Genomic DNA, 14,980 nt, shown 5'->3' with positions numbered 1-14,980 from the left:
CATAAAATGATAAGAGACAAAAGCATAGATCAAATCTGTAAAAGGAAGGTGACATTAAAGCTGGATTAAAATAACAGTATAGCGGACTACAAATAGAGAGGGACTGACAGGACAGTAGGAGAATAGAAGAAGAAAAGTCAAAGACAAATGACACCAAGAGTTCAGGAGCTATCCTGTGAGAAGTGGGTCTTTTTTGGCGTTGAGACATCTCTGGACTTCTTGGACTTCATCTTCTTCGGTGTTATAGTAGTCTCCCAAGGCTGGGGGACAGGTAAAGCTAGTAGAGCTGAAATATCTTGAACTTTGTCCCAATCTGGAATGTTCAGAGGAGGAGAGTCCAAAGCTATATAAGCTTCCGATAAGTCCGAGAAGGATGATATCATGATCCTTTTTCCATCAGCTAGGAAGGACAGCCCAAACGGAAAGGACCATCTGTAGAGGATCTTCTTTTCCTTAAGCAATGACGTAAGGGGCCTCAAAAATCGCCTTTTTTGCAGGGTAGATGGTGATAAGTCTTGATATATCTGTATCTGCGACTCCTCCAGGAGAATCGATGGTGCAATTCTGGCAGCTTTCAATATTGCTTCCTTATCCTGGTAGTTCAGGAAACGACATATCACGTCCCTGGGGGGATCAGTGTCCTTAGGACGAGGGCGTAAAGCTCTGTGTGCCCGTTCTATTATCAGCATAGCTGGATCAAATTCTCCCAGCAAGGAAGTGACTATTTTTGTAATGGCGTTCGGAATGTCTGAGGTGGAGATCGTCTCAGGGATCCCTCTAAACCGGAGGTTATTACGCCTTCCTCTATTCTCCTGGTCTTCCAGGGAGGAATATAACTGATTAAAGTGAAACTGACAGGCAGATAACGATTTAGTGACTGCAGCGCTGTGGTCAAGCGTCGCTGCGTGCGCAGTTTCTAGCGCATCCACTCTGTGGCCTATCTGTTGAATGTCCTGAGCCACCTCCTGTAGTTTCGAGATTACCGGGTGCATTGCCTCCTCTAAAGCTTGCTTAATGAAGCTACGTGACACCGGGAGGTTGCAGGACTCACCCTCTTCCTCCGCGTCTTCCTCACCTTCAGAGAAGCTTGTAGTGCGGCCTCGTGGAGCGCCGCCGGGAGCCGCGGCCATCTTGGATTCTTTGGCCGGCTGCCTGCTGCTTCTTTAGATATTTCGTCATGTCTGAGACCGCTGGCGAAGATTTAGCTTGTGCAGCTTGGTCACACTGCTTCTGGCCACCATATTTGACCATTTTGAGCTCTCTGTGTTAAAGATAGCCGTTCCCTCAGCAGGTTGAAAGCAGGAGCTCTAACCGGATGCTTCCATTCAGTTCAGGCGCACGATTGAGTATTCTAATAAGAAAAAATGAATTAATACACTGTTTTCCTCATCATACCCCCTGCCTTCGTTCCACCCTGTGTGATCAGCCCAAGTGCTTCAGTTCTCCCCAGTGCCATCTATCACCCAGTGCCATCAGCTCCGTTCCCTAGTGCCTTCAGCTCTCCCCCACCCCGGAGCCATCAGCTCTTCCCCCACCCCGAAGCCATCAGCTCTCCCCCACCCCAGAGCCATCAGCTCTCCCCCACCCCGGAGCCATCAGCTCTCCCCGACCCCGGAGCCATCAGCTCTCCCCCACCCCGGAGCCATCAGCTCTCCCCCACCCCGGAGCCATCAGCTCTCCTCCACCCCGGAGCCATCAGCTCTCCTCCACCCCGGAGCCATCAGCTCTCCTCCACCCCGGAGCCATCAGCTCTCCCCCACCCCGGAGCCATCAGCTCTCCCCCACCCCGGAGCCATCAGCTCTCCCCCACCCCGGAGCCATCAGCTCTCCTCCACCCCGGAGCCATCAGCTCTCCTCCACCCCGGAGCCATCAGCTCTCCTCCACCCCGGAGCCATCAGCTCTCCTCCACCCCAGAGCCATCAGCTCTCCCCCACCCCAGAGCCATCAGCTCTCCCCCCTTGTGCCAGCAGCTCTACCCCTTGTGTCGTGCCATCATCTCACCCCCTTGTGCCAGCAGCTCTCCCCTCTTGTGAAATAATCCCCCCCCCCTGCTCCTCCTGACACCCAGAGTGCACAGCATCATTGGTTGCTATGACTCCGGGCGCAGTCGCACCAACTTACCTTTCCAGCAGGGGCGCCGCTGACACTCTATCGTTCCGCGCTGCTTTGCATCTGATGTCACAGAGCGCGTCAGATCACGGCATGCGTACGTCAGGAGGTCAGTGCAGCGCGGGACCATGAATGTGCTGCGGAGTGTCCGGAGGCCCCCTGCTAGAAAGGTGAGTATTGCGGGCCAACAGGAGATCACGGAGCGGGATTAATAGCAAGTGCTTCACTCCCGCTCCGTGGACACGTGACACAAACAAATCTTTGCTTTCCTCTAAAGCTTGCTTAATGAAGCTACGTGACACCGGGAGGTTGCGGGACTCACCCTCTTCCACCGCGTCTTCCTCACCTTCAGAGAAGCTTGTAGTGCGGCCTCGTGGAGCGCCGCCGGGAGCCGCGGCCATCTTGGATTCTTTGGCCGGGCCGGCTGCCTGCTGCTTCTTTAGATATTTCGTCATGTCTGAGACCGCTGGCGAAGATTTAGCTTGTGCAGCTTGGTCACACTGCTTCTGGCCACCATATTTGACCATTTTGAGCTCTCTGTGTTAAAGATAGCCGTTCCCTCAGCAGGTTGAAAGCAGGAGCTCTAACCGGATGCTTCCATTCAGTTCAGGCGCACGATTGAGTATTCTAATAAGAAAAAATGAATTAATACACTGTTTTCCTCATCATACCCCCTGCCTTCGTTCCACCCTGTGTGATCAGCCCAAGTGCTTCAGTTCTCCCCAGTGCCATCTATCACCCAGTGCCATCAGCTCCGTTCCCTAGTGCCTTCAGCTCTCCCCCACCCCGGAGCCATCAGCTCTTCCCCCACCCCGAAGCCATCAGCTCTCCCCCACCCCCGAGCCATCAGCTCTCCCCCACCCCGGAGCCATCAGCTCTCCCCCACCCCGGAGCCATCAGCTCTCCCCCACCCCGGAGCCATCAGCTCTCCTCCACCCCGGAGCCATCAGCTCTCCTCCACCCCGGAGCCATCAGCTCTCCTCCACCCCGGAGCCATCAGCTCTCCCCCACCCCGGAGCAATCAGCTCTCCTCCACCCCGGAGCCATCAGCTCTCCTCCACCCCGGAGCCATCAGCTCTCCTCCACCCCGGAGCCATCAGCTCTCCTCCACCCCGGAGCCATCAGCTCTCCTCCACCCCGGAGCCATCAGCTCTCCTCCACCCCGGAGCCATCAGCTCTCCCCCACCCCAGAGCCATCAGCTCTCCCCCCTTGTGCCAGCAGCTCTACCCCTTGTGTTGTGCCATCATCTCACCCCCTTGTGCCAGGAGCTCTCCCCTCTTGTGAAATAATTCCCCCCCCCCCCCTGCTCCTCCTGACACCCAGAGTGCACAGCATCATTGGTTGCTATGACTCCGGGCGCAGTCGCACCAACTTACCTTTCCAGCAGGGGCGCCGCTGACACTCTATCGTTCCGCGCTGCTTTGCATCTGATGTCACAGAGCGCGTCAGATCACGGCATGCGTACGTCAGGAGGTCAGTGCAGCGCGGGACCATGAATGTGTTGCGGAGTGTCCGGAGGCCCCTTGCTAGAAAGGTGAGTATTGCGGGCCAACAGGAGATCACGGAGCGGGATTAATAGCAAGTGCTTCACTCCCGCTCCGTGGACACGTGACACAAACGAATCTTTGATGCAAAAAATTTGCATCTTAGATTTTTTGGTGTCAAATTACTCGATTCAATCGAGTAATCGTTTCAGCCCTAACCTGAACATTTAAAGTATATTTGTCACCTAAATATTCTGCCCAGTTGTAAGGGTATCATGCTACAGAAATGGCTCTGTCCTCCTGTTAGCCAAAACGGCACAAAACATATTGTGGACACATGGGAGGAGGGCTTCATGAATATAGAAGACCCCTAACTATCAGCTGGATTCTTTGATTGCTTCTAATAGCTAAACTGCAAAAAAAAATTGCACAATTTGGACTAATAGAATCGACTTAGTGGTCCCTATAATAGGCTTTCTTTAAATTGCGCAGCATGTTTGGGTGACAGATACACGTTAAGGGTCCATTCACATGTCCGCATCCGTTCCATAATTTTGCGGAACGGGTGCAGACCCATTCATTCTAAATAGTGCCGCAAAAGATGCGTACAGCACACTGTGTGCTGTCTGCATCTGCACTTCCGTTCTGCGGCCCCGCAAAAATATAGAATGATGCCTATTCTTGTCCATAGCCACGGACAAGAAAATGCATTTCTATCATAGTGTCGGCCATGTGCGGGCCACAAAACAGTTGCGGACGTGTGATTGGACCCTTAGGCCTCATGCACACGACCGCTGTGTGCATCCGTGGCCATTGTGCCGTTTTCCGTTTTTTTTCGCGGACCCATTGACTTTCAATGGGTCCTTGGAAAAATCGGAAAATGCACCGTTTTGCAGCCGAGACCGTGATCCGTGTATCCTGTCCGTCCAAAAAATATGACCTGTCCTATTTTTTTGACGGACAACGGTTCACGGACCCATTCAAGTCAATGGGTCCGTGAAAGAACACGGATGCACACAAGATTGGCATCCGTGTCCGTAATCCGTGGCCGTAGGTTGCTTTCATACAGACGGATCCGAAGATCCGTCTGCATAAAAGCTTTTTCAGATCTAAGTTTTCACTTCGTGAAAACTCATATCCGACAGTATATTCTAACACAGAGGCGTTCCCATGGTGATGGGGACGCTTCTAGTTAGAATACACTACAAACTTTGTAGAAGACTGCCCCCTGCTGCCTGGCAGCACCCGATCTCTTACAGGGGGATATGATAGCACAATTAACCCCTTCAGGTGCGGCACCTGAAGGGGTTAATTGTACTATCATATCCCCCTGTAAGAGATCAGGGCTGCCAGGCAGCAGGGGGCAGACCCCCCCCCCCTCCCCAGTTTGAATATCGTTAGTGGCACAGTGTGCGCCCCCCATCGGGCCCCCCTCCCTCCCTCTAGTGTAATAAATCGTTGGTGGCACAGTGTGCGACCCCCATCGGGCCCCCCCTTCCTCCCTCTATTGTTATAAATCGTTGGTGGCACAGTGTGCGCCCCCCATCGGCCCCCCTCCCTCTATAGCAGTAACAACATTGGTGGCAGTGTGCGGCCTCCCATCTCCCCCCCCCCCCCCGATCATTGGTGGCAGCGTAGTTCCGATCGGAGTCCCAGTTTAATCGCTGGGGCTCCGATCGGTAACCATGGCAACCATGGCAGGAAGCTACTGCAGCCCTGGTTGCCATGGTTACTTACCAATAGTACAATAGTAGAAGATTCATACTTACCTGCTTGCTGCTGCGATGTCTGTGACCGGCCGGGAGCTCCTCCTACTGGTAAATGACAGTTCTTTAGCAATGCGCCGCACAGACCTTTCACTTACCAGTAGGTGGAGCTCCCGGCCGGACACAGACATCGCAGCAGCAAGCAGGTAACTATGAATCTTCTACTATTGTACTATTGCTAAGTAACCATGGCAACCAGGACTGCAGTAGCGTCCTGGTTGCCATGGTTACCGATCGGAGCCCCAGCGATTAAACTGGGACTCCGATCAGAACTCCGCTGCCACCAATGATGGGGGGGGATGGGAGGCCGCACACTGCCACCAATGTTGTTACTGCTATAGAGGGAGGGGGGCCGATGGGGGGCGCACACTGTGCCACCAACGATTTATAACAATAGAGGGAGGAAGGGGGGGCCTGATGGGGGGCGCCCACTGTGCCACCAACGATTTATTACACTAGAGGGAGGAAGGGGGGCCCGATGGGGGGCGCACACTGTGCCACCAACGATATTCAAACTGGGGAGGGGGGGGTCTGCCCCCTGCTGCCTGGCAGCCCTGATCTCTTACAGGGGGATATGATAGTACAATTAACCCCTTCAGGTGCCGCACCTGAAGGGGTTAATTGTGCTATCATATCCCCCTGTAAGAGATCGGGTGCTGCCAGGCAGCAGGGGGCAGTCTTGTACAAAGTTTGTAGTGTATTCTAACTAGTAGCGTCCCCATCACCATGGGAACGCCTCTGTGTTAGAATATACTGTCGGATCTGAGTTTCACGATGTAGCTCATATCCGACAGTATATTCTAACATAGAGGCGTTCCCATGGTGATGGGGATGCTTCAAGTTAAAATATACCATCAGATTGGAGAAAACTCCAATCCGATGGTATAAAAGAACTCCAGACTTTACATTGAAAGTCAATGGGGACGGATCCGTTTGAAATGGCACCATATTGTGTCAACGTCAAACGGATCCGTCCCCATTGACTTGCATTGTAATTCAGGACGGATCCGTTTGGCTCCGCACGGCCAGGCGGACACCAAAACGACTTTTTTTTCATGTCCGTGGATCCTCCAAAAATCAAGGAAGACCCACGGATGAAAAAACGGTCACGGATCACGGACCTACGGACCCCGTTTTTGCGGAACGTGAAAATAAACTGTCGTGTGCATGAGGCCTTACACGACCAGGAAACACGGATCACGGATGCGGCTGCCAAACGGTGCATTTTCCAATTTGAAAGTCAATGGGTCTGTGAAAAAAAACGGAAAACGGCACAACGGCCACGGATGCACACAACGGTCGTGTGCATGAGGCCTTAGGGAAATCATTTTCTCAGTACAATAGATGAATCATAAGGTTATAAGTTTCACAGCAGGTCACAAAAAAAGACGCTCGAATTGTCAACTATGACTGTAAAGGTATGCTGACATCTAGTGGCTTCCATAGATTGCCACCCCTATTCCCCAGACTTCTGAAGGCGCCTCCTTATGTAATGAGACCTGTAATAGTCGCCATACTGCTTGTCATCAGTCTTTCCTATAATTACAAGGCGCTGGCAATTTAAGACGACCATTTTTTTTTAAAGAAGGCAAATCTCTATTTTACAGATCTGGAATTGGTGACTCCACCACTAGATGGCATCATTCTCGCAGGTGTCAACAGGCGCAGTATTTTAGATCTGGCTCTTAAATGGGTATGTACAAATTGTCTTTTGGTGTCTGGCACTTCACAGAAAATTAGAATTTTTAGAAACTAAGATGTCTGTCCGTAGGGGGAGTTTAAGGTGTCCGAGCGACATATAACTATGGTGGATCTATTGAAAGCCCTGAAGGAGGATCGTGTCAAGGAGATGTTTGGTTCTGGAACGGCTTGTGTTGTGTGCCCAGTTGGAAAGATACTGTACAAGAACGAGGTAAGAGTGAGCTGCTCTGAAATCTTCGCCAAAAATAGATTACCGTATTTTTCAGACTTTAAGACGCAGCAGACTATAAAACGCACCTAGGATTTGGAGGAGGAAAATAATAAAAAAAATTAATTTCCATCAGACCTCAGAGCAGGCCCCCAAATCAGATCCCCATTTTATATCAGACCTCAGATCAGACCCCCAAAACAGAGCCAAATTCTTCATCAGAACTCAGACCAGACCCCCAAGCTCCATCAGCCTCAGATTAAACCCCCCAACCTCCACAAGCCTGTCATCAGACCCCCCCCAGCCTCCATCAGCCTCAGATCAGCCCCCCATCAGACCTTGATCATACCCCCATCAGACTCAGATCAGACGCAATCAGCCTCAAATCAGACTCCCCAGCCTAAATCAGCTTCAGATTGGAGCCCCCATCAGCCTGCGTGCACCCTCAGCTCTCATCAGCCTAAGATCAGACCCCCTAGCCCCCCATCAGTCATCAGATCAGATGTTACAAAAATAATAAATATACTTAACTAGCTTGCTCCGAACAACGCAGCAGATCTAAAACACACTTCTCCATTGCTTCTTCTGGGTCACGCTGTGTACTGTGACCTGACTGCGCACAGCATCAGGTCATAGTGTGTGCCTACATTCACTACTTCCTCACACTGTGCGCGGCCAGGACAAAATGCACAGCAGGACCCGGAAGAACACCAGGGAAGGTGAGTACAGCCAGCACAGCGCTTCCCTCACGTTCCCGTGCCTCCCACATGCTAATGACTTCTTCCATAATGGAAGCAGTCATACTATAAAACACACTGCCACTGCGTCTTATAGTCTGAGAAATACAATATAATTTACTTTAATTGTATTTATGGTACTCATTCAGTCCTGTGTTGCCTTTGACTTTATGTTTGTGGTTGTCTGTTTCAATCTTCTCCCAGGTGACAGTTCTGCAGACTGCAGCAGGGTTTCCACTTAGAACTTCCCTGTATTTTGCTGCTGCCATTTACTCCTGTACCAAAGTGCTAGCCTAAGGCTACTTTCACACTTGCGTTCGGGGCTCCGCTTGTGAGTTCCGTTTGAAGGCTCTCACAAGCGGCCCCGAACGGATCCGTACAGCCCCAATGCATTCTGAGTGGATGCGGATCCGCTCAGAATGCCTCAGTTTGGCACCGTTTGGCCTCCGTTCCGCTCAGCAGGCGGACACCTGAACGCAGCTTGCAGCGTTCGGGTGTCAGCCTGGCCGTGCGGAACCAAACGGATCCGTCCTGACTTACAATGCAAGTCAATGGGGACGGATCCGTTTGACGTTGACACAATATGGTGCAATTGCAAACGGATCCGTCCCCCATTGACTTTCAATGTAAAGTCAGGAGTCCCTATTAATATACCATCGGATCGGTGTTTTCTCCAATCCGATGGTATATTTTAACTTGAAGCGTCCCCATCACCATGGGAACGCCTCTATGTTAGAATATACCATCGGATTTGAGTTCGATTGTGAAACTCAGATCTGACAGTATATTCTAACACAGAGGCGTTCCCATGGTGATGGGGACGCTACAAGTTAGAATATACTGAGAACTGTGTAATAACTGCCCCCTGCTGCCTGGCAGCACCTGATCTCTTACAGGGGGCTGTGATCCGCACAATTAACCCCTCAGGTGCCGCACCTGAGGGGTTAATTGTGCGTATCATAGCCCCCTGTAAGAGATCAGGTGCTGCCAGACAGCAGGGGCCAGACCCCCCTCCCTCCCCAGTTTTAAGTTCATTGATGGCCAGTGCGGCCCCCCTCCCTCCCTCCCCACTATTATATTTATTGGTGGCCAGTGCGGCCCCCCCTCCCTCCCCAGTATTATATTCATTGGTGGCCTGTGCGGCCCCCCCTCCTGTCCTCCCCAGTATTATATTCATTGGTGGCCAGTGCGGCCCCCCCCCTCCTCCCTCCCCAGTATTATATTCATTGTGGCTAGTACGGCCTCCCCTCTCCCCTTCCCCCCTAATTAAAATCACTACCCCCATCATTGGTGGCAGCGGAGGGTTCCGATCGGAGTCCCAGTTTAATCGCTGGGGCTCCGATCGGTTACCATGGCAGCCAAGACGCTACTGCAGTCCTGGCTGCCATGGTTACTTAGCAATTTTAGAAGCATTATACTTACCTGCGATGTCTGTGACCGGCCGGGAGCTCCTCCTACTGGTAAGTGAAAGGTCTGTGCAGCGCATTGCTTATAGCACAGACCTTTCACTAACCAGTAGGAAGAGCGCCCGGCCGGTCACAGACATCGCAGGTAAGTATAATGCGTCTAAAATTGCTAAGTAACCATGGCAGCCAGGACTGCAGTAGCGTCTTGGCTGCCATGGTAACCGATCGGAGCCCCAGCGATTAAACTGGGACTCCGATCGGAACTCTCCGCTGCCACCAATGATGGGATTTTAATTAGGGGGGAAGGGGAGAGGGGAGGCCTCACTGGCCACCAATGAATATAATACTGGGGAGGGAGGGGGCCGCACTGGCCACCAATGAATATAATACTGGGGAGGGAGGGAGAGGGGGCCGCACTGGCAACCAATGAATTTAAAACTGGGGAGGGAGGGGGGTCTGCCCCCTCCTACCTGGCAGCACCTGATCTTTTACAGGGGGCTATGCAGGGCCGTCTTTAATATTGATTGGACCCCGGGCAAAAATTTACTTGGGCCCCCTGGATCCCGCCTTCCCACACCTTAGCATGCATTCACGCTCTCCACCACAACACACACACAAAAAATCCACATATCTGGTAGAGTCCAGTGAATGACTGTAAATACTTCCAGTTCTGAAGACTCCAGCGGCTCAGGATCAGTGCTCTGGGCAGCTGGGCTCAGGCTGGAAGTGGGCACCGCTCTGCAGGAAGGTGACCAGGGCTCGGCTCACTATAGTGTTACAGTGCACCCCAGCACCCCACAGTATGCAGTATAGCACCCTATAGTATACAGCACCACACAGTATGCAGTTTAGCACCCCACACTATACAGTACCCCACAGTATATAGTAGAGCAGTATAGCAGCCCACAGTATACAGCACCTCACGGTATACAACACCTCACTGTATACAGCACCCCAAACTATACACGATACAGCCCCCCACACTATACAGTACAGCAGTATAGCACTCCCCCCCCCACTATACAGGCCCCCCCACACAGTATACAGGCCCCCACACAGTATACAGGCCACCCCCCCCCCCACAGTATACAGCCCACCACACAATATACAGCCCATTACACAATATATAGCCCACCACACAATATACAGCCCACCACACAATATACAGCCCATTACACAATATACAGCCCACCACACAGTATACAGCACCCCACTATACAGTAGTTTACAGTATATTAACATAACAGCCCCTGTCACCTTTTTCTGATGTAATCTTTACACAAAAAAGCTCCACAGTTAACTTCTGTAGGACCTGTGATGACCTCATAGCCATGTGACCAGTAATTGCTAGGTTACTGGTCACATGGTAATGATGTTATTAAGGTCCTAGAGCAAAACTCATTAAGGTCCTAGAATTAAGATCATTAGCACAGTACGATCATGATGCCTGTGTAGCCGACAGCCTGACACCCGGGGCAGTAGCTAGCAGGGCTCAAGAGGCAGCTGCCTTGGGCCCCCCAGGAGCAAATGGGCCCAGGGCAGCTGCCCCTTTTGCCCCTTGGTAAAGACGGCCCTGGGGCTATGATACGCACAATTAACTGCTCAGGTGCGGCACCTGAGGGGTTAATTGTGCGGATCACAGCCCCCTGTAAGAGATCGGGTGCTGCCAGGCAGCAGGGGGCAGTAATGTACACAGTTCTTTTAGTATATTCTAACTTGAAGCGTCCCCATCACCATGGGAACGCTTCTGTGTTAGAATATACTGTCGGATCTGAGTTTTCACGAATTCAGAATTGTGATAGGGTTTCTTTGTGGCCTTCTCCACTGCAGCCCCTCATGTATGGTCATTTTTTGGTGGACAGCCTGCACTTGACTGATTTACAGCTCTGTCATATTGATCTTTATACATCTGGAAATTTCTAGAAGAAAAGCTAAATGTTAATTCTTATGTACTGTTGATATCTCTTGTGTTTTAATAGAACTTGGAAATCCCAACCATGGGGAATAAACTGGCTGGCCGCGTCTTGAAGGAGCTGACCGATATCCAGGTGAGGGGACCCAAATGTTGTCACTTTATCAAAGTGACATCTAGTCACTGCCAGCCCAAGATCAGCAGAAATTCTTCTCCTGAAATACTCTATACTGCTGCAGACCCTGCTCCTTCTACTGTGTGGATCTCAAATTGTGACATTCTACTTGTCTCCATTTCTCCATCTCTTCACATCATGTCATTGTATGTGTCCTAACTAAAATCACATGAATAGACAAGTGTGCTGCTGGGTCCAAGACTAGGTAACTGCAAGTCTGAGTAAATTCTTTAAAGGCAATCTATCGCCAGTTTTATGGTCTCCTAACCAAGGGCAACATAAACCATTGACAGGTCTCCTTAGCAAAATGCTGGATCACTTTCTTTAATTGACCCTGCCGTTCTGCTAAACTCATGTGCTAAACAGCTCCTGCACATGCTGATGAGTCCCCATATTCATGAGCTCCTGGCTCTTCCCGCCCACCTGCTGCTGATTCATATGGAAAAAAAAACCTGACAATTAGAGGCAGGTGGGCGGCGGGGGGGAGACTGTGAGCTCATGAATATGGGGACTCATTGGCATGTGCTGGAGCTCTTAGAACCTAGCAGCATAAAACTGGCAACAGATTCCCTTCAAGGGGTTTTCCCGAAGTTTGATACTGAAGGCCTATCCTTAGGATAGGTCATCAATATCTGATTGGCAGGGATCAGACTCCCGGCAAATCCACTCATCAGCTGTTTGAAAATTCTGCGGCGCTGCTCAAAGCTTACCAAGTGGAGTGCCATACATTGTGGCTGTGCTTGGTATTTGCTTGAGCTGCACATAGTCCATGGGATCAGTGAACGTAACGTCACTGGCCTAGGAGGAGACTTTGGCGATCACTGGATGGCTGCAGGCTCTTTAAACAGCTGAGTGACCGAGGAAGGGATCATAGCATTCCCAATAGTTGTTGACAACTTGTGCGTTTATTCACTTATGTCCATATAAATGCCTATCCTGAGGATAGACCATCAATATTGAACCCCTTTAAGTACTTAGATTACTGTACAAGACTGGCACAGTCCCCTGAAATACTCTGCTCTGCTGTTTTATATTACAGTATTGATTTAAAAAAAAAATCTATGGTTTCTTTTTATTTTTCAGTATGGAAGGACACCAAGTGAGTGGGAGGTGCTCGTGGGGGATTCCTAACACGTCACTCAGGATGTGAGGCGGAGATCCACCCTCAGTCTGGAGTCTCCGATCTTAATAGTTAAACAGTTGATGTTTATTGGTTAGAAATCCCATTCTCAGAATCTGTCATGTGAAATGTCACAATATGTCGTTATCCCTGTGTGCCAAACATCTCTCCTGCACTTCTTCTAGCACAAGATGACATTCTTGGTCGACACTTTTTTTTTTAAATCTGGTGAATCAGGAATTTTACAGGTTAAGATTTACTGAACACCTGGAAACTGTGATCCCATTATGCTGGAGCCAAAGAAGGGGAGATTTATCAAAACTGGTGTAAAGGAAAACTGAAAAATGATAAGGTTGAATCTGGTTGGTTGCTATGGGTAATTAAGCCAGTTTTCCTTTACACCAGTTTTGTTACATCTTCCCATTGAGTTTTTTTTATTTAACTGCAAAGAACGTGCAAGCAGCTTAACAATTTTATCTGTAACAAAAATTAAAGGCTTTGACATCTTTGGGGGACTTTTGCATTGCATCTTACTCATTTCGGGTAAAAAAAAACATTTCTTTATGTTTAAAAAAAAAAAAAAATCTGCAGTTTTTGTGATAGATGCAGTTAAAAATCATTCTATTTGAAGACGGCTTACAGTGAGGAACAGAAGTATTTGAACACCCTGCGAAGTTCTCCCACTTAGAAATCATGGAGGGGTCTGAAATTCACATTGTAGGTGCATTCCCACTCTGAGAGACAGAATAAAAAAAAAAAATATTCTGAAAACGACATTGTATGATTTGTAAAGAATTTATTTGTCTTGCACTGCTGAACATAAGTATTTGAACACTGAGCACCCAGCAACCATCAAGGAATCTATCCCATATTCACAATACCAGAGGGTTAGACGGATATTTAGTGATAAGGATATGTGTCAAACCAGATTAGACGACATGACCAATAAGTTTAGAGAGCGAGGCTACCCCCTGATTTATTGAAAAAACTGCGCAATAAAGCTGAGAATATACTGCCAGATAGAATTAAAAAAGAAACAAGGATCCCTCTAGTGATTAAATACCATCCCTGGTCCCAGCGCCTGAGGACTATCGTCAATCAACATTGGCACATATTATCTAAGTCCTATCCACAGATAGGTGAGTTTCAGAGGCCACCCATGATATGCTACAAACGGGCAGAAAATATTAGGGATAAAATAGTCTGGGCAGATGTGGGAAGTAATAAAATAGAAAGAGGACCGAGTATTTTATCTACACCTAGACGGGGCACTTTTCCTTGCTTAAATTGTGTCAATTGTTCCAGCGTTATAAAGGGTTCATGTTTCTCCCATCCTCACTCAGGTGAAAATATTCCAATAAGGGGCACGTTCACCTGTGATAGTAGATTTGTGGTCTACATTCTCAAATGTCCATGTGGATTATTATATGTGGGGGAAACCTCGATGAGAATGAAGGACAGACTAAGTAAGCACAAATCTAATATCCGTAAACAGAATTTATTACTTCCAATACCCCTTCACTTTCATGAAAAAAAAACCATAATATTTCGCAGTTAAGGTATCAGATCATTGAAGGTGTATCATTACCTCGTGGAGGGGGTGTTAGAAATAAATAGTTATTGAAAAGAGAGGCTTACTGGATCCATCGTTTGCAGACAATGGAGCCCAGGGGCCTCAATCGTGAATACAATGTGTCCTGCTTCCTATAATGCATTCGGCCTTATGGAGTTTGATAAATATATTTCTTTCTTTCTTCAGCGTGATTAATCACTGCAGAAATGGACTATATTTGATTGAAAATCTTCGCCAGTGCAGAGTGGATGCAAATTTTTCATTGTGATATATTCGAAATGCGAATTTTATGTTTAATGAGGGAGGCGGAGTTCCTCTGATGATGTCAGTTCCTTAGTGTTTCATTTGTGTATAAATAGCTTGAGTGTAAGATGTTTCATTGCAGTCTGATGAAAGCACACCAGTGCTGAAACGCGTCACTATGCCACTTTTATATGTGACCAAATAAATTATCCTTTTTGATCTACATCCCTGCGAAGTGCCGGTCTTCTTCTCTGCAACCTTTCTTAACATCAGTGATACCCCCGAGGTGAAATCTTGCATGGAGCCCCAGTCCGAGGGAGACTGACAGTTGTCTTTAGCCTCTTCCATTTTCTAACAATTGCTCCCACAGTTAATCTATTTTCACCAAGCTTCTTGGCAATTGCCCCATAGCCCTTTCCAGCCTTGTGGAGGTCCACAATTATGACTCTGTTGTCTTTTGACAGCTCTTTGGTCTTGCCCATGGTAGTAGTTGGCATCTGACTGTGGGGTGGACAGGGGTCTTTAACCACTTCCCATCTGGGCC

The 14,980-nt window shown here is 49.2% G+C and overlaps 1 protein-coding gene across 1 annotated transcript in view; it reads left to right on the top strand.

The window, feature by feature from the left end:
- LOC122928458 (branched-chain-amino-acid aminotransferase, cytosolic-like) overlaps positions 1–13,128 on the top strand; it is a 95,926-nt gene extending 82,798 nt beyond the window's left edge. Inside the window, exons 8-11 of the mRNA XM_044281310.1 lie at positions 6,969–7,054; positions 7,133–7,273; positions 11,393–11,461; positions 12,584–13,128. Coding sequence (XP_044137245.1) covers positions 6,969–7,054; positions 7,133–7,273; positions 11,393–11,461; positions 12,584–12,631 — 344 coding nt within the window. The 3' untranslated portion in view covers positions 12,632–13,128. The remainder of the gene's footprint in view (positions 1–6,968; positions 7,055–7,132; positions 7,274–11,392; positions 11,462–12,583) is intronic.
- Positions 13,129–14,980: the final 1,852 nt, after the last annotated feature.

Source organism: Bufo gargarizans, chromosome 2, assembly GCF_014858855.1.
Source record: "Bufo gargarizans isolate SCDJY-AF-19 chromosome 2, ASM1485885v1, whole genome shotgun sequence".
NCBI classification, from domain to species: Eukaryota; Metazoa; Chordata; class Amphibia; order Anura; family Bufonidae; genus Bufo; species Bufo gargarizans.
The sequence above is the reverse complement of the archived record's forward strand: the minus strand, read 5'-3'. Positions and strand labels throughout refer to the sequence as shown.